General features: G+C 35.4%; 1 protein-coding gene across 4 annotated transcripts in view; it reads left to right on the top strand.

Annotated features, from left to right (window-relative positions):
* LOC121734274 (furin-like protease 2) overlaps positions 1 to 12,006 on the top strand; it is a 301,354-nt gene extending 289,348 nt beyond the window's left edge. For 3 of the 4 annotated variants that reach the window (XM_042124769.1, XM_042124770.1, XM_042124767.1), the window contains exons 12-14: positions 2,212 to 2,288; positions 8,639 to 8,796; positions 9,139 to 12,006. In XM_042124769.1, coding sequence (XP_041980703.1) covers positions 2,212 to 2,288; positions 8,639 to 8,796; positions 9,139 to 9,348 — 445 coding nt within the window. In that variant the 3' untranslated portion in view covers positions 9,349 to 12,006. The remainder of the gene's footprint in view (positions 1 to 2,211; positions 2,289 to 8,638; positions 8,797 to 9,138) is intronic. The other variant, XR_006036695.1, reaches the window with a different exon arrangement.
* Positions 12,007 to 21,319: the final 9,313 nt, after the last annotated feature.

Genomic DNA, 21,319 nt, shown 5'->3' with positions numbered 1-21,319 from the left:
TTTGTAAAATATATTTATATTGTACATGCACTCGTGTGGGTAAATATTTTTATACGTGGGAGAGCCATGCTTCGGCACGAATGGGCCGGCTCGACCGGATAAATACCACGTTCTCACAGAAAACCGGCGTGAAACAGCGCTTGCGCTGTGTTTCGCCGAGTGAGTGAGTTTACCGGAGGCCCAATCCCCTACCCTATTCCCTTTCCTACCCTCCCCTATTACCCTATTCCCTCTTAAAAGGCCGGCAACGCACATGCAGCTCTTCTGATGCTGCGAGTTTCCATGGGCGACGGAAGTTGCTTTCCACCAGGTGACCCGTTTGCTCGTTTGCTCCCTTATTTCATAAAAAAAAAAAAAAATTATTCACACTTGCATTTGTGAGGGTGATTGTGGGATTTGTGTGTGTAAAGTTACACGTGTTGAGATAACGTCATAATACGATTTAGTGTCTAAACACACTATGCCGAAGTTCCGCGGCGGAAATTCCGCATGATTACGTCAGCAATGTCAAACGCATACAATATTACGCGACGCAATTTTGACATGGTCTGTCATCGATAATTTAAAATACATTGCAGGCGGAATCAAGCCGAACTTCCGCCGCGGAAATTCGGCATAGTGTGTTTAGATACTAAAATTCTCCCCTTTTCGATGCTAAGGGATATATTTAAAGTAGAATTCGTACGTTTTTGCGATCTAAGTTATGGTATTGTAAAAAGAATCCAATTTATATAAATATGGAGTGTTACTTTTGTATACTTCTAAGGAATAAAATTTATACACGTTTATTATCATGACCTTAGAACCGACGTAACTTTTTGTATAAAAACCTGAACACGTGTAACAAGTTGACTATTCAAATGATACTTATTGAATCAGTTACTTTTCGCAATGAGACTCTTACGAAAATTTTTCCTCATTAATATAAAAATATTATCCTTTTAACAAAATATTCTTGTAACGGGATATCGTTGTAAAGTGCTCCAAGGCTAAAAATGAACGTGGACGGGGCGCTGCTGGTAAAGGAGATCCCATCAAAAACATCCTGTAAAAAAACCAAGTCTCGCAACTCAGTTTTTATACCGTAAAAACTTATGAGATCCATGCAATACCAAGTCGGTTAATTTATTCAGTCCCTACCTAAGGGACCTTCTGTCTCAAGTTATTACGTAAGTTATTATCATATCAATTTTAAAAATCTTTTACGTTTTTAAATAAATAGATCAACTTAGACATCACATGATTAGATTGTTTAGTATAACACTATACAGTATCACACAGCACTATAACGGGCCTGCGTAAATCGCATGGAGCGCAATAGACTAAACAATCTAATATTATAATAATTATGTATAAATTGTAAGATACATTGTGTTTTCATGCGATGTCCAAGTGATTGATGATTCATAAATTGCAATTAATGTAACTTTGTAATCACTAATCTTATATTTTTATATAACTTTGTAATCCCATATACATATGGGATTACAAAGTTATTCACGAAGTTAGAGAAAGAAGTAGAAAAGTGGACAGTAATTATGAAATGTTTATTAGGTTTTCCCTTAATTAAGACTCTAAACAATAGCTAGATATCTCTCTACCGACGATAAACCGGAGATGTTGATGGTACGGGTACAATGATTCATAAACCGCAAATGTAACTTTGTAATCCTATACATTTATATGGGATTACAAAGTTATTTACGAAGTTAGTGTATCTAGAAAACTGGACTGAAATTTTGAAATACTTGAATTTTTCCTTGATTTAGACACTAAATACTAATTATATTCTAAATTTGAAGGTTCTATGTCTGCTAGAAGTGCCTTAGACTTTTGGTGATCGGTCAGTCAGTCAGTCAGTGACAAAATTAAGAAACTTTAACAAGTTACAGTTCTTAAACTACTGGTGCAAATTGAATAAAATTTTAAATATACCGTGTTTATACAATACTTGCTTAACAACTGAAAATTCAGGCTTGTTGGTTTATCCACAATGAAGTTATAGGGGGTCAAAAAGAGCCTGAATTGGTTCGAGAAAAGCATAGTACGGCCGCGCCGCTTTTTTGCTCGACTTGGAGGGGGCACTGCCGTGCCCCCAGATCTGTCAAAAATGTGTCAAAAATGACGTTTTTGTATGATAGAAGCGTTAGTTCCTTTTCTCGCCACGTTCATTTTAAGCCTTGTCGAGCTGTAACCGTATTTTGTTCGCAGGTTAAACAATCAGTGTGTCCGCTGCTGTTCGGAGAGTACAAAATCTTCTGACTGTTGCCATTGTCATCCTGAGACTGGTAAGAAAGAAAAAAATCTAACCATTTTTTTTAATCTATTTTTTATAGGGGTTTTTGTCAATAGACATGTCAACCCCATCGTATCCGCCTTAATGAAATTCACTCATCAACTTCCATCAATAAATTGTAAACAGCCAAAGCTGCATTAGACCTAGGCATGTGCAAACAACTCAGAATCCATCCCACATCTAAAAGATTTATATTAAATTGGTTGATGAGTAAATTTCTGTTCCTTCTATTCTTGACACATTCCATCAAAACATGCCAGACATCATCTATTTTATTACAATTTTCACAGATAGCCGAATCTTCTATCTTCATTAAAAATGCAAACGACTTTGATAGAATGTGTCCTGAACGGATTCTTAAGGCTGTTTTTAACAATTTCCTACTTATGTTACTATCTGCAAACCAAGGGATATGAAGAGGCTCACATTGGATTGTTTTATACCATATTCCTTTTGTTTTACATCTCTCATCGAAATATTCTTTCCACAAAGATAATGTTTTGTTTTTAAATTTTGATAACAATCTTTTCTATTAACAATTTTATTCTGAAAATAAAAAGGTTTTATAAGTAAGTCACTTCCAGACGAACATGCTTCTTTTGCCAATTTATCTGCCTCTTCATTACCTGATAATCCGATATGAGACGGGACTCACTGTAACTTTAAATCAATTTGTCTATTATCACATTCATAAATATATCCCAGAATGTTATAAGCAATAGATATCCCTCGTAATCCCATCGCACATCGGACGATATATTGTAGTGCACTCTTACTATCTGACATAATTACAATTTTTCTCAAATTACTTTCAATAGCATATTTTAGAGATTCATAAATGCCAATTAACTCTAATGAGATAATTGAAACTTCTCCTATCACTTTAAACATAAAACTTTGATCATTTGCTGGATCATAGATTCCTACGCCTCGTGCAGAACTACTTTTAGGGCCATCTGTAAATAATTTATGCCATGATCTATATTTATCTGCTATTTCATCTTGAATTATACATTTTAAATTATTTGGCTCATATTCATCCTTAGCTTTTTTTAACACTGCTTAAATAGGGAATAACAAAGCTCCTTATGTCTATTTGAGACAACCATATATCCAAACAAAACTGATCCAGCAGATGACTAGAGTAAACTTCTAAATTGCATGTTTCACGGTAAACATTAACTAAAAGTGGGAGTTTTTTCCTACACCAATATCGACCTTGACATTTAAAACTAAGCTCTTTTATTAAATCTACTGTTGTATTATCTTTCCAAGAATATGATTTTAAAATATATTTGTATGCTAAAAATTGTCTTATAAATAGTGGTGGAATGCTCAGCTCACTTTCCATGCAATGAATAGGTGAACTCCTAATAAACCCACCTATGATTCTTAAAACCTGATTTTGAACTTAATCCAATCTAGAAATATTGCTTTAAGCTGAACTACCATATAAAATACTACCGTAATCAAGTCTAGATCTAATTAATGAAAAATATAAACCTCTCATATGTATTGGATGAACTCCCCATGACGTTCCCACGAGAACCTTTAGAATATTTAAATATTTATTACATTTTTCTTCCGTTATTTTAATGTGCTTACCCCAAAGGAGACTCCTGTCTAACCATACACCCAAATATTTATAACAATCTACTGAAGACACTTGATTATTATAAATATTTAAAACCGGTATATTCTTTCTCCTTCCTCTGCTAAAAACACAAAATTTTGTTTTGTTTATAGACAATTTTAAACCAATTTCATTCAAGGCTACAATAATTTTGTCAAGAACACTTTGAATTTTTCTTGCACATTCATTCAGATCTTTGTTTTTTTTTAAATAGCATAATCATCAGCATACTGAGAAACACTAATTCCTTCATCCAAAACTAATCTACATATCCTTCGGGCTACTAATTTGAAAAGAGTAGGAGAGAGCGAATCTCCTTGTGCCAAGCCTTTAAAAGTCCATCGTATAAAATCTCCTAGTCCATCATCTTTTTTAATTTTTAAATGACTTCAAAAAAGACCATAAGTATTTACAAAATTTTTTACCAACATTAATTTCATCCAAATTTAAAACCACCTAATCTATTAAAACATCATTATAAGCACTCTCGATATCCAAGAAACATACAAGAGTTGGCATATTATCAGACATCCCAATTTGAATATAAGAAACTAAACGAACTAAATTATCCACAAGATTGAGACTTTCTAAAACCTACTGTTGTAGATAATAATACATTATAACAAACCATTCTAGACGCTTAAGAATCATATTATGAAAAATTTTGCAAATACGGGTCATCAAAGAAATGGGTCTCAGTTGTAAATCGGCCCCATGTTGACTAACTTTAGGTATCGGTAAAATAACCACCTCCCGCCATTGCCATGGAATCTGTCCAGTATTAAAAACAGAATTGTAAATATTCAACAGAAAGACTAATAAAGTTTCTGGAAGCGAAGATATCATAGAGTTTGTGATACCATCATCTCCTGGTGCCATATCTTTATTTTTAATACTATTTTTAAGTTCTTGTAGGGAAAAGTTCGATTGTAATTCATAGTTTTTGGAGGAAAAAGTCGGAGAGACATTTTCGACCCAATCTGGGGTAAGTGATTCTAATAAAATTTTTCGACTATCTACATCTACATACGACACATTTCTACGAATACCCTTAATCCATTGCATTCGTCTCCATATTTCTGTAGGTGAGGTTTCCGAACTTATAGAATCAAAAAATTTTTTATGGCTCTCTTGTTTTTTAATTTTAATCATTTTTGCTGCCTCCTTAATCTTAGATTGTAGTTTAATAAAATTATCTGGGGTGGGATTTCGACGAAACTGACTAAGAGCTAATCTGCGTTGGGCTACAGCCAATGACAGTGATTGACACCAATAATCTTTTGCCTTAAACTTAGATTGTGGGTTATTACATATTTTAATTAAAGGTACACTGGTGTTAATCGCTGTGTTTAACATATTTAGGAAAACATCATACATTAATAATTGTACATCACTATTTAAGGATTCTACATTAATTTCTGAATAAGATGAAACTAAACTTTCTTGAAACTTGGACCATGAAATTTTTCTTAAGTTTCTTTTTTGAAAATAATCATTTGAAAAATTTATTTTTGTGTAGAACTTAATTATAAGATGAAAAAATTCTACCAAAATTCTCATTTAAAACAGTCCATAGAAAATTTATAGCAATATCCGCAGACACGAATGTGATGTCTGGCGACGATCTTTGTAAATTTTGATTAACTAATTTTATACGAGTATGTGTTCCATCATTTAAATATACATAATTATTGTCTGAAATAACATCCGACACCTGAGTTCCTCTCAAATCTGTTTTATACGACCAATCACTATGGTGTGCATTAAAATCTCCCGCTATAATAGTTTTATTAGGAAAAGAATTAAACAAAAAATACCAGTCCTCTAACATTGTTCTAGAAGACGACGGGCAGTAAACAAAAACAATATTTTGAATGTACTTACAGTTATGAAACTTCACATGAAGCGTCTCTATACTTGAATTATGGTATTGAAAAGTACTTATATACGTGGGAGAGCCATGCTTCGGCACGAATGGGCCGGCTCGACCGGATAAATACCACGTTCTCACAGAAAACCGGCGTGAAACAGCGCTTGCGCTGTGTTTCGCCGAGTGAGTGAGTTTACCGGAGGCCCAATCCCCTTACCCCTACCCTAGTCCCTTACCTACCCTCAACTATTCCCTTCCCTTCCCTTCCCTTCCCTCCCCTATTACCCTATTCCCTCTTAAAAGGCCGGCAACGCACTTGCAGCTCTTCTGATGCTGCGAGTGTCCATGGGCGACGGAAGTTGCTTTCCATCAGGTGACCCGTTTGCTCGTTTGCCCCTTATTTCATAAAAAAAAAAAAACTTACCGAACATCGAATAGATTTATGAATTAAAATTGCCACACCACCATATGAGTCCGCTCTGTCTTTCCTGAAGATATTGTAACTATTTATATGAATTCCTAAATTGGAGTCAAATCAGGTTTCACTAATTATAGCAATGTGAATTTTTTCTTGAATTAAAAAATCACTAAAGCTATTCAGTTTTGGGCGCAAACTTTGAGCATTCCACTGTACAATATTAATATCAATAAATTTCGTACTATCGCTGTCCATTATTAAGTACAGCTTCTAATATACTCTCAAATGAATTAAACTTATTAAAGAAATTAATTATTAACGTTTTACATTCCTCAATAATAATATTAACAACTGCACCAATTTTTTCCTCAAACGTTTTCTTTGACATTATAGCTTGGTATAACTTTTCCAATAACTTTTTAACATCTATTTTATTTTCTTCCTTTTCTATAATTTCTTTGTGTGTCATTTTTTCCTTCTTCAATATGATTATCTACTTCCATTTCTTTAACTATTTCACCTTGATTTCTATCTTCATTATTACGTTGCGTTCTTTGTTTCTGCACTCTTTTTAATTTTCTTCTAGTTGAAGTACGGACCCCATTTTCTGATCCAGAGCTAACAAAAATCAAATCTTGTGTTTCACGTATTCCAACTTTTCTTTTCACAACATCGCTGTACAAATTTGGTGTAGTCAAATTATTCTCTGTTACAATGGTTACAATCTCAACATTATTGGCTGTGTTGTCATCAATATGAGAATTATATTAATTTTTTTCCTCACGTCGTATAGCCATTATCTCTAGAGCTTTTTTATAAGTAATATTTTGTTCACTCATCAAAAAACGGATTTCTTTTTCTTTCGCAAACATTGGGCAGCCTCGATCAAGTACAAAATGTGAGCCTTTACAATTTAAGCATTTAATGTTTTCTAATTAACAATTTATATGACTTGAATTCCCACACTTGGGGCACAACATTTTTTACTGGAACAAACTTTTATATAGTGTCCAAACTTCCAACAGCCAAAGCACTGGGTCACCGGAAATACGAAAGGTTCTACCTTAAACCTACAACCATATGCATATGCATACGGAGGTAAGGTAGAATTTTGGAAACATATTCGAACTGATTCGCTATCTATCCATTTTCCTTCCGAGGACAACCTTTTCAATCTCTTTATGTTTAATATAGTATGTTCACACTCGAAAATTTTAAACATTTCATCTTCCTTTAAATCCAAATCAACCCGTTTAATCAATCCATAAGAAACGGAGTTTTCAAAAGTCTTTTGACATCGATAATCTAAATCTTTGAACTTTGAGCAGTTCAGAAATTTTTCGGCATCATTTTCTTTTTCAAATTGTATAAAAACCTTGAAGGGAGATTTGTATTTTATTTTAATAATATTCTGAATATTTTCGCTTAGTAATGACCATCGCCATCTGTTTAGGTAACTCAGTACTAGAAGTAACACAAATTTCATTTTTTTTCTCAAAAACTTCCATTTGCTCAAATCCCACTTGTTTTTGAACAGACTTATCAATCAAAGATGTACTACGTATAAGACGTTTTGGTTTACGCACAACCGTTGTAAAACCATCACTACTTTCCGTCTCATCTTCTCGAGTTTTTCTTTTCTGCACAATAGATGCTGATGCTGATGCTGATGATTTATATCATCTTGAATGGTAATATCTCCTGAATATTCGAGGTTGTGCAGTTCAACCTCACACTCTCTGATATAGTCAGAATCCCTGCTATTGCTACTTTGTAAATTTAAATCTTCCTCTTCCTCCATCATACAAAATAGTCGTTGAAACGAAACAAACGATACGTATTACGTAGGTACACTTGCATTAACGATTGCAATACGCGTACGCACAGACCGAAAGCTCACGCGCCACAAAAATAATAATCTAACCATTTATTTTGATTGCTTTCATATCCCCAGTGTCATTCTTAAGAATGAGATGAATCTTTAAATACATCTCAAATTAAAATACGACACGAGATATGGCTTTTTGAACGTGTCAATTAATTACACAGGTATAATCTGTTTGTAGTGTTCTTGTTTCATCACACTTTTTCTGGACCAGTTAGCAACATAGTATCTACGAAAATTCTCCTTTGTAAAAAATAGGAGATAATAAAAGCCAGGGCTTGCACCATGAAACTGTTTTAAAACTCAAACAATCGGACGTGAATGCCGCGTCCTACTCTTACAAACGTGAAATGACGTTGTTAGAGCAGGACGTGGCATTCTCGTCCGATTGTTTGAGTCTCAAAACAGTTTCGTAGTAGGCCTACAGCTTACCAGTTTATCTTTTTATCATTTCGGTCACTTATTCGATTCGATATAATATCAACAAACAAGCTGTCACTTATTAGCACGATATAATAATTATTATATTTTCATAGGTGAGTGTATAAACTCATCGGCTGAGAAGCGGCGCATCGCGGAGTGGGGCGCGCTACACACCGCCGAGGGGGATCGCGAGCTCGGCGCCTCGTCGCTCGCGCTCGCTGCGGTCGCGACGGTCGCTGCGGTCGCGCTCGTTGTTATAGTCGTAACACAGGTATTATTAATTGTATTTGTTATGTTGAAAAGGAAATGCTTTTATCCAGTAATGGGAAAGGCTTAATATTGTTTTTGTTGCCAACGTAGAGGCTTAATATTTATTGATTTACACTACACAAAATATTCCTTTTTATTTGACAGGAACTTTCCTAATTGAAATATCTGTTTTATACCAAAACGCCTTGGCACTATTAACACCGCGTGAAAATTGTTCTAAAGATCTGATATTTTTTCGGTGACCAATCTTTATAACATGTGTACAAACAAGAAAGGAAGGAAATCGTTTGTTATTACTGCTGTATTTAAAATAATACCAAATATTATTTATATTTTTTCATAGATACGCAAAACGCGCTCGTCCAACGTTCGCGTGCATGGCGCGGTGTATTCGCCGCTCGCGTGCAACGACGACGGAGACGCGCTCCTCAAACACACGGCGTTCCCCGTGTGCGAGCGAGACGGCGAACACGCTCGCGAGAGGGACGGCGAACATGTTCGCGAGCGCGCCTGCGAACACGAGGACGAGCCGCTCCTAGAACATTCCGCGTAACTCGCGCTGTGATTCTAGATGTAAGTGATCAAATAAGATAGTAGTGAATATAGGCTTGTGGCCGGTTTGTGATGTTTTTTGACGGGAGTTTATCTACTGAATAGTATTGATAATTTGTTAATATTAAAACGTCAACTAAAATCACTGTAGAGTAAATAAACTTTTGTCAAGAAGCCCCCGAAATCGGGCATTAGACATCGCTTATTATGATGACGAAATTAGAAATTTAAAAAAGTGGGAGGGTAGGTTTCGAATTTTGTCATCATGATCGGCAAAGACATAGCCTGGAGTCCAATTTGATGCAATACAAATATAGAAATGCTCCAGTAAGCTGTTGAAATTTGTAAATTGGTAGTATGTTTGACATTATAGACAAAGAGCTAGCGACTTGTTTTCAGAGGCTAAGCATGTAACATATAAATTGTACTAAAACGTGTCATAGTTATTTTTATGAAAATAGTCATAATGTTTAAAACATTGCTCCCTCTAACCAATAATCCGATTAAGATAACAAATTATTTTTATAAGCCCACTTTTAGTTTTTGGCCATAAAAGGACCATTCTGTGACCACTGTAAATAAAAGTAGAAAATATAATAAATCTTTAGAAATAAGGTAAACTTGCTCACTTTGTTATTTCGACAAACATTTAAAATTGCACAGAAAATAATCTTGTTTGGTCTTGAAATTGTGCACTTAAAAAATCTTATTTAAACATTAACTTCGGTGGGGCTATTCACAATTGCCGTTTGAATTAGATTCGAAAATTTACCGCGCGTTTTTTAGTCTATTGGTCGACTTGGCGTGCGTTTATTGATCAACGCGTAGCGCGGCGTTCGTTTATTGGTCAACTTTAAACACGCCTTGCGCGTATTGGTCAACGCTAAACTCCGCTTGCACTTATTGGTCAACACTTTGCGTGTGCGTTTATTGGCTGCCAACCATTGTATTTGGCGAATCGGAATCGAATTGTGAATCCTCCACTCTAGATTAACAAAACCATAGTTCCTAAAACTAAACACTAACCAGCTTTTTGTCTATTTTTGTTGGTGAGTTATGACGAGGGTTAATTTTACGTCTCTCGTTATTTTGTTATTACTCCGCCCATCGGGAGAAATCTGCGTGATTTGGGGATGTTACGGAGTTTATCTCACAAATAGCCCGAGGCTCGAATAAAGCCCGTTTACATTTCGTTAATCAGTGTAATGTCTTGCTATTCATTGTGATGCTAGAAAATACATACATTTTGCTTGACAAAACCTCTTGTTGATTTGTTTGATTGTTGATTTCGATTTTTGTTTGCGCCAAGGTTTGGTGCCAGGAAATGTTTTTTTTTTTAATTTGACTATAATTGGCAAAGTATTATCACACCGAGCTCTTTCAAAACTGAACTAGTAAGGGCCCTTCCACACGACGTTTTTTTTGTTTCGTTTTCGCGAACATAGCTTTGAACATAGCGGGGAACGACGGGATGAGGGGCGCGCGCCCCGTATCTCCCACTGCGATATAAACGCGATACGTCCTAGTTGCGTTCGAAAAACGTGCGTTTGTATCGATACAAAAATAAGGATCGTGTGTAGAGGTTAAAACGTGTCGGCTTCCTTGCGTTTGCTGAGCGTTTAACTTGCGCTTGTATCGATACAAACGTGCGTAAAAAAAACTTCGTGTGGAAGAGCCCTAAGTGTACAACACACGAGCGAAGCGAACATTAGCTAATAAATTGTTCGCGAACATAACGTCAAACATTTTTTCTCCTCTGTCTGCCTAGTGTCTCAATCAATCCTATTCTCAGTGTTTTATCTTTTCTCAGTCTGAAACGCTCTTAGCTAACTGTTCTGTCACTTTGGTATAGGTCCTAAATATTTGATGGACTACACTTAGAATATTGTTCAATCCGAAATACGCCGATCCCCTAGAGAATAAAGCTAATCTCGTCTTTGGAAATTGTTTCTGTGCCGTATTAGGATTCTCTACCCAGTAAATTCCAAGTCAAATAGCTTTTTAACCGACTGCGGAGGAAGATGGGTAACGATTTTGTCTTTGTATAGTGTATAATGATATATTTGTTTGTACGTTGTGTCTAAACTGTTTATGTGGTTTTTATTAATGAGGTCCCAATTATTATTTTTAATGTTCCGGGTAAATTAAACTAAATAACTGTTGTAGTCTCGTTTATAATTTTCAACTTATATTTTCATTTGAAAATCTTAGATATTTTTATATTCCTTGCTGGAGCCACAGAAGAGTTCCGAAAGTGTAAATCTCTAGCCAGTTTTAAGATAAAATATAATATTTTCATAATGTTGACTCAGTAATTACTTGAACATTCAATGTAAGTACTAAGGCAACGAAATCTATATTTGGGTTAACTCTCCAAATGTGGCCGTCTTCCCCCACAGTCAACAGTCAAACATTCCCAACTAGTTGGGTTCAGTTTGCTCAGTGATCAATACTAACATATTGTGTATGACCTCATACGGAATATTCGTAATAATACCCTTTACAAACCTTGTAATACTTTAAAGCCACCCCTATACCCCCTTTCATTACGTAAAATATTAAATCAATAGAGCCTTAAACTACCCAATACATTTTCCCATGGTTTAAAAATGTCTAGACTCTAGGGCGTTTTTTTTTGCCCATAAAATACATTTTTTGTGAAAATAACTGCAGATAATAGGTATATTTTGCACTTACTTTGCCAGAAAGTACTATTTGCCAGAACATGCGTTGTTCAGCTGGGCTAAAATGGTCGCTTTGAAGAATCATGATATGAATCATAATATGATTCATTTTTCTAAAATCGCAAAATGCAACTGCTTGCAATTCATTTCTGTATTTTTGTACTGATTTGACATTTGTCATTTTGACAGTTTTGACAATTCATTTGCTGAATTGATTGAGGGGAATTGCTAAATGTGACCATTTTAGCCCCGCAGTTCTTTTATTACACATTTTATGTATTTCTAAAGAAGGGCTTACACGGGTAATAATTACGGCAATAAAGTGCTTAAAATGTTTGATAGACCTTTAAGCAACTCCAAAATACTCAAAATGGGTGAAGTAATAACAAAAGATAGAATATTTGCAGCCGAACATAGAACCTCCTTTTATGGATGTCGGCTAAAATTCGTCACAAACAACAGCTCTCTTACGTCACAACACTCTCATAGAATAAGCTTTGAAAGTTACCATAGAATATTTCAGTGTTTTGCCGTGAAACCTATAAAATGGGCACTCTTAGTTTATAAAACGTACCATAATTATTCATTTCAAACTAATTGCTAGAACAATTTGCAGTTGCCTGAATTACTGAGCGAACTTTCGCGATATTTCTTCCTATTTATAAATGAATAGAATCATTAGGGGCCTGGGTACTTAGTCTAGTCGTATTCGATAATTTCGAAAACAAAATTTTTGGCGCTTGCGATTCAATGCCCCATGTAAAAGTTTTTCCAACTTGGCTGTTGACATTATCGAAAGCAACTTGACTAAATGCTCAGGCTGGAAGAATTTGTGATAAACGGAAGCCAAATTCACCTTTTTCTTTTCGCAATTTAAGGTACCAGTGCACACAATCGTGCGAGTGAGACAGCGTTAATTGACGCTGAAACCGAACTGCGAATTGACAATGTGAATTGGCCTCGACTCTAAAGAATATTGTTACCGACCTCATCACAAATGTTTAAAACTTGTTGAATTATTAATAATCGTGTTGAAATTGTAATTAAGTATGATTGTACCGGAATTATTGTAATTGATTGTATCGATTTTATTGTAAATTATTCATTCTTGTTTATTCCCGTTTTGCATTCACTTCGTATTCGAAGTGTTCGTGTTTTAATAAATTATGAATTTATGTGGCAAACCAAGTGTGTTAGCGGCCTCCACACGTTGGTCTATGATAGACAAATAAAGGAAAATTCGTATATTATGATTCAATCGTGGTGACAATCATCGTAAGCCATCATGGCTAACGTGAAGAGGGGCCTTTATCATTATGAAATTAGTTGTACAGCTCGACAAGGCTTTATATGAACGTGGCGAGAAAAGGAACTAACGCTTCTGTCATACAAAAACGACATTTTTGACAGATAACCTTTACCAGCAACGCCCCGTCCACGTTCATTTAAAGCCTTGAAGTACTTTAGTCACCAATGACAAAACATTCGAATGAAATTGGCCTGAGGACTTTGTCTATTCATTTTAGTTCAATAAATGTGTTGTAAGTAGGTACTTAGTTTATCATACTGACATCTGATTTGGTATTTTACATGATTTCAGGTATTTTATTTTAATTTATATCATGTTTATGTAATTTTGATGTGTTTAGTCGTTTTTTTAATGTTTTAGTAATTTTTCAATTGCAACCGTATTTTTGTATGAGATTTTCTTATGTGCAAATGATATTTATATTAAAATAGTCGTATGGAAATGTTTTTTTTTATTTACCTAACAAAACAGAAATATCTTAGATAGTTTGTAAAGGCTCCTGCTCTAGTATTTTAGGTAAGTATTATATTATTTTTCGAGCTCTCGTAACTCTTTAATTATATATAATTATTATTTATAATTATATACTGTCAGTAGGTACTATCCCTTTAATTAAAAAATCAACACTGTTTATATACATACCTTATAATTACTACTAAACCATGTTATTAAATAAATGCGCCGTCCGTTTTCTTTTTTATATAAAACTAGCTGTTTGACCGAGCTTTGCTTGGTATTCGATAAAACACGAATAAAATGACATTTTCTAAAAATAATTCGTTAGAGCTAGAGTGATTTATCGCCCCCGAAACCCCCTATAAACTAAATTTCATAAAAATCGTTGGAGCCGATTCCGAGATTCCAATTGTATAATATATTAACAAGAATTGCTCGTTTAAAGATATAAGATAAGGGGGCAAACGAGCAAACCGGTCACCTGATGGAAAGCAACTACCGTCGTCCAATGGACACTCGCAACATCAGAAGAGCTGCAGATGCGTTATCAGACTTTTAAGAGGGATAATAAATGTGGCTTATCTGACAGTGACAAAACATTGTTACACACGTCATAATTGATCATTTTACTGGTGTATGTGTCAACTCTTAGTCATCTGGTTGAATCTGCTATCTATTTGATTGAATGACTAGCAAATTCATTTAATGAACCCACTTCTTTTAATGACTTAGGCCAACTCGTCATATCGTTGACTGTGACGTTTTACGCCTTTAACTGTACATTAAATGGTTTCATTCAATTAAATATATCAGATTCAATCAGATGACTGTGAGTTGTGACATATGCACAAAATATTTAATAATAAAACAGGTAAGTTATTACAAAATATAACAATACAAAATATTTAATAAATACAAAATATAACAATAAAACAGGTAATTTATTTGTCTAATTCCCGTTGTTATTATGGGATATCCAGTATTTGGCATTTGCATACTGTACTCATTACCGTTTAGACAGGTTCACACATTTAATGGCCAGCCTACAGTGTTGACAGTTATTCCCAAAATTTACATATTGCTGTGTAAGGCGTATTGATGCTCGACTTGTACCATACCATATATTATGTCCTGATAACTTTCAGTGAAACTAAAGTTGGTAATAAAAATTTTGACAATGAAGGTAGAAATCAAATTATCGAACGCAATTTGGCTGAATACCGGTCCCTTATGCCTCACTTTCTGGAGATTGGTGAGAGCCAGTGAGAGGTCCTTAGACAAATTGTGTTCGATAAAGAAGAGTCGGCCTACTTTTCAGAATCCTATGACCATGGATTCCCCTTACGAGAACAAATTTCGGCGTAGCGAAAAAAAAAAACCAAACTTATAGCCGTAGCCGGGGGAGGCGCAGCAATACGACCCCTGCAATGGCGCTGCGGGACGCCGAGTGAGTAAGTGGACTGGCTAAGTTTCTATTACAGAACTTCTTATATTATTATAGGAGAGAGAGAACAGGGAAAGAGTAAGTATCAATCTGAGTAAATAAATAAATAATAAATAAAATATCTTTATATTCAAAATGGGTATCATGATACACTTTTTGAAAGTTGAACGAAGAAACTACGTTGCCTACCACCGGTTCGGGAACTACCCCGCCGAGAAGAACCAGCGTAAGAAACTCGCACGGGGCCATCTTTTACAAAAAAAATGGAAAATTACAAAGTTATGGCTTACAGCTATGTAACAAAAATAAAAGAAAAGTAACCTGCATGGAGCCACCATATTCCCAAGGTGTGCTGTCCTCAATGAAATCGTTGACTTTATAATACGCTTTAGCACACACACGTTCTTTAAAACTGCTTTTTTTAAATACATACATACTATGCATATATATGCATTCATATAGTGGAATACATACTATGCATGTGCGTAAGTATAAATAATCAAATAGGGAGAGAGTATCCATCTGGGTGGAATACTATAGGTAGTGCATAAGTTTAATCAAAATGAAAGTGCAAAACTGTACATGGCAGCAGACGTCAAGTAAATAATTAAGTAAAGAAATTATTAGACAAGGCAGCATGAACTAGATTTAGAGTGAAGTAAATATTTGATATTTTTAATTAAAAAAACCATATACGTTGACGCAAAATACAAAGAGAAAGAAGCGGACATAATAATATTATGTTTATTTTTCTCTATGGGATCTAAGAATATTTTAGTAAACTACCCTTCGCGTAATCTGTAAATCGCTTTATCAACAATGTATGTTTTTTTTTAAATGAAATAAGGGGCAAACGAGCAAACGGGTCACCTGATGGAAAGCAACTTCCGTCGCCCGTGGACACTCGCAGCATCAGAAGAGCTGCAGGTGCGTTGCCGGCCTTTTAGAGAGAATAGGGTAATAGGGGAGGGTAGGGATGGGAAGGGAATAGGGGAGGGATGGAAAGGGAATAGGGTAGGGGATTGGGCCTCCGGTAAACTCACTTACTCAGCGAAACACAGCGCTTGGCTGTTTCACGCTGGTTTTCTGTGAGAACGTGGTATTTCTCCGGTCGAGCCGGCCCATTCGTGCCGAAGCATGGTTCTCCCACGTATAAAACACGTGTTCACGTGTTTTTGCTATGCTATCAGTATTTTTTTTGGACGCCTCCGTGGTCTAGTGGTATAGATCGCGGCTCTTGACTCGGAGGTCGTGGGTTCGATTCCCGCGTTGGAAACATGTCATTTCCAAGTTTGGTTAGGACAATGCAGGCTGATCACCTGATTGTCTGACAAGTAAGATGATCCATGCGTCGGATGGGCATGTAAAAAGTCGGTCCTGCGCCTGATCTCTCGCCAGTCGTGTCGGTCGTCCGTCCCACTGGGTTATGAGAGTAAAGGAATAGAGAGTGCTCTTGTGTACTGCGCACATACTTGGGCACTATAAAATTACTCCTGCGTAGCTGGCCTGGTTTCAATGAAACCGGCCACCGTCACCGAAACCGGTGTGGGAGCTATTATCAGTATTTTACAGTCACTAAATAAAATATCTTTTAGGGTAACTTCGGTGAATTAAAATTTCAATTAAATTCAAAAATGTATTTGCCACAATATGGTACAATAGATGTTTTAGTTATTATAATAACTTACTTAGCCTTTTGCTAGCATTGTCGCTAGGCTAGGTCATTCGAAATCTTCGTCAACATAATAAGTAGTTACCTAACAAACACGCAACGAAAAGCAGTTAATTAACATAATATATATTAATCATTATGTTTTAATTTCATCAAATCCAACAAAATTCATTATCCCATACGTGCTTTTTGCAGCATGTTTTAAAAGGCTCCGACTGTAATTACGGCTTCCTTTGAGCGGCATTTTGTCATGCCGCAAAGGTTTAATGTTAATTATATTACTTATACAACATAATATTATACTTATATTATGTACATACAAATGTATGAAATAATAATATTACATAATATAAGACGTATAATATTATGTTGTATAAATAATTCTTAGTAGTAGTCTTCCATTGACATCCGCAAAACATTTTTCTTAATATTATAAAAATATATACGAAAGTGCAAGCAACAATTATAATTATTATAATGTCCACATCTATACTAATACTAATATTATAAATGCGAAAGTGTATCTGTCTGTCTGTCTGTTACCTCTTCATGCCAAAACCGCTGTACCGATTTTGTTGAAATTTGGTATGACGATACTTTGAATCCCAGGAAAGAACATAGGATACTTTTTATCCCGGAAGACATTTGGTCATTAATTAGTTAGTAATAATCTAGCCAAATGCCGCAAGGAATCAGAAATTGAATGGACGTCGAAAGCATCCTAGTATCTGTCTATCTATCTATTTATCTGTCTGTACGTTTCTGGCGCGATAAATCAATTTTGGAGCATTGGAGTTGCGGGCATCATCTAGTAATATTATAAATGCGAAAGTGTGTCTGTCTGTCTGTTAATAATAATAATAATAATAAACTTTATTTGCAACTACATACATGGTACCGATTTACATAATATAATGTAGGTAGTAAGTTAAACGTAGCCGCAAATTGGCTCATTGCTCGGCATGTGCTGGTACACCCAGAGGTATATTCAGCGCCGGTCTTCCGCAAGAGCCGTAAACATCTGCCGCTGTTACATCTTCACGCCCAAACCGCTGCACCGATTTTGTTGAAATTTGGTATGACGATACTTTGAATCCCAGGAAAGAACATAGGATACTTTTTATCCCGGAAGACATTTGGTCATTAATTAGTTAGTAATAATCTAGCCAAATGCCGCAAGGAATCAGAAATTGAATGGACGTCGAAACCATCCTAGTATCTGTCTATCTATTTATCTGTCTGTCATGTCTGTATAGCTATAGACATTACATAGGATACAATATAATATCTTACCTATTGACGCTTAGACTGCTGAAACGATTTTGGTGAAAGGACATAATAATTATATAAGTTGGCGCCGGGCGCCGGCAGAAATAATTTCCAAGGGGTGCAGATTTTAGTTTTCTTTCTTTTCTTTTTACGAACAATAGTGACTGTGTATTTACGTCAACAGAATACAGTGCCGAAACATTACGAACTATCTTTGTACGGCATGCGTACAAAGATAGTTCGTAACAGTTTGTAATATGGTAAATAGGGTCACAGACGGCTTTTTAATTCAATAATTCCTGTTGATCCCTAGATTCCCAAGGGGTGCAAGTGCACCAATTTGCACCCCCCTACCGGTGCCCATGGTTAATTGTGACCACTGAGAAACGCACAATAAACATTATACGCGATCTAGATGATCTGGTGAAATTTTTATCACTTCCCTCCTAATAATGTCTTCCCTGGTCTTCCATGAATATTTGAATACTATAACCTCCTTCCTGCTAAACTCGCAGATAGACTCAGTTCTGCAGCATATGCAGTCAGAAAGATTAGGGAAATTTCTGACGAAGACACTGCACGATTAGTATACTTTAGCTATTTTCACAGTAGAATGTCATATGGTATCCTTTTATGGGGAAACGCTGCCGATATTAATACTATCTTTGTGCTGCAGAAGCGAGCTATACGTTCGATTTACAAAATATCTACATTTGAATCTTTGAGAGAAAAGTTTAAAGAAATTGGTATTCTGACAGTAGCTTCTCAATACATTTTGGATAATGTAATACATGTTAGAAAAAATATAAATAAATTTAAAGCTAAAAGTGACATTCACTGTAGGAACACCAGAAATAAGCACAAGCTGGATTTGCCGATGATCAGACTTAGTAAAGTTAGTAAATCGTTTAAAGGTCAATGTATACGCCTGTACAATAAAATCCCAGAAAACGTTCAAAATCTTTCCATTAATAAATTTAAGAAAGTAGTCAAAGAGCGTTTGTGTGCCAAAGCCTATTATAAGGTCAATGATTTCATAAACGATGGCACACCTTGGGAGTAGGATGGCTGCTTACAAGGCTACTTCTACGTTATTGTACATGACTTACTATGTATGTATGTTGAAATTGTATAATTTTAAGTTACAGTATTGTAAATTTTATTTTAAAAGATTAATTTTTTTACCTCACTTTTTTTTGGTAAAAAAAGTGGGCCCCGTGCAAGTTTCTTACGCCGGTTCTTCTCGCCGGGATATTTCCCAAACCGGTGGTAGGCACCGTAGCTAATATTAACATTCTGAAAGTATTTTCTTAAAATCTACTCAGAAATAAAACATTTTTTATTTTTTAATTATTTTATTCCTCCTTTTTGGAAGTCGGTTAAAAATGATCCAAATTGGTTCAGACATTCTCAAGTTATAGCGAGACTAACAAAATTTAAAATTTATTTTTATAAATAAGTTGCGAGAATATCCAGTAAATTATAATTTTCAATGTGTGGAATTAACAACCGAATTCCCAAATCACGCGGAAACAATAAATAAATAACCTAACCCAATTTTCAATTATGTCCATACTCCCTTACCGTTGATATATGGGCGTCGTTGCTTCCGACCTTTTTCCTACAAATAAATTATACAACTCCCTATAATTCAATATTACTTTACACATACGGTTCGGCGTACCTTTATTAAGTTACTCGATGACAGCTTTTATATTCGGTAATATTTTGGAATATAATTTTGCGTACCTATCTAAAATTACTTATCATCTGAAATTATAATAAGGTCAGTGGATGCAAGAAAGTAATCATGCTAAGGTTCGAACAAAGTTACGCCCCTTTTTAGAATACAGGACAGACAGACTTACAGTAAGACAAGGCAAACATTTTTCGTGAATAAAACGTATCTTATGTTCTTTTCGGGGACCTAAAGTATCCTAAATATTATCTTTACGTAATTTCATTTAAACGAGTCAGCGGCTTAAGTATGAATAGATGACAGACAGGCCGAAAGGCAGAAAGACAGTCAGCATTTCTAATATTAGTATGAATAGTCGTACGAAAGCCTAAACATCACGATATCTATATCTATCTAGATATAGATCTATGGACGCTTTACACCACGTCAGTCTGGCCCCGTGCTAAGTACCTGAAGGACTTGTGTTACAGGACTTACAGGTACCAGACAACGGAAATATATTTCATACTTTTATACTATAAGTACATATATTTAAATCTTTTACTATATAATACACATATTTAATACACATCCATGACCTTTGGAAATTTTTTGTTCCGTCGGCGGGAGTCGAACCCGCGACCCGGGGGTCGCAGGGGAAGCCGGGGCTTGAGCTACCAACTGAGCCACAGATGTCGTCGTCGTAGCTGTTATGCACATCACAACTCTCGATTGTCCCTATCTCCCCTAAGTATCTGAATGGAAAATTAGTGACCCTTCAAAACCAGATGCTTTTAACATAATTATGTTCCAAAGTCAAGCCAAAGTATCAAGTTTTGTTTCCAATAAATCGTACAATATTGGCGTTAACTTGAATATTATTTGGATCAGTAATTCATGGTAACAATCTTGTAAAGTATCAAGATAGATCTGGCTGCATTTAGAGACATATTTTGATGATTTACATAACATTAATTTAAGATTTTGATATAAGCTCCATTACATTATCCGTCTAAATATTCATTAAATTAAAGTTAAGTAATCATTAATGAGCCAGAGTGCAGCCGTAAGTATCACTCGTTTTTTACCTATGCTATCAAACTCAAAGTCAAACTCAAACTTATTTTTTTTATTCAGAATAAATTTTTGCTAATATTTTCTGAAAGTCTACATGATGCCTACCACCGGTTCGGGAACTAGCCCGGCGAGAAGAACCGGCGTAAGAAACTCGCACGGGGCCCACTTTATTTACCAAAAAAAAAAAAAAATTAATAATAATATCTATGGATATATCTATAATCTCCCCTCTTTTTCGGTAGTCGGTTAATCTGAATCAAGGTCCATTACATCTACAAAAGGGACTTCCCTTTGATAAGCAGACGCATTCGCGTAAAAATCAGGGGATTCCCCGTTACGAAATAATGATTGAAAGGGGCTTTGGGAAGCGTTTGCACGGTAAA

The sequence above is a fragment of the Aricia agestis genome, chromosome 15 (genome assembly GCF_905147365.1).
Source record: "Aricia agestis chromosome 15, ilAriAges1.1, whole genome shotgun sequence".
Lineage (NCBI taxonomy): Eukaryota > Metazoa > Arthropoda > Insecta > Lepidoptera > Lycaenidae > Aricia > Aricia agestis.
Note: the sequence above shows the minus strand (reverse complement) of the source record. Positions and strands in the feature narration are given on the sequence as shown.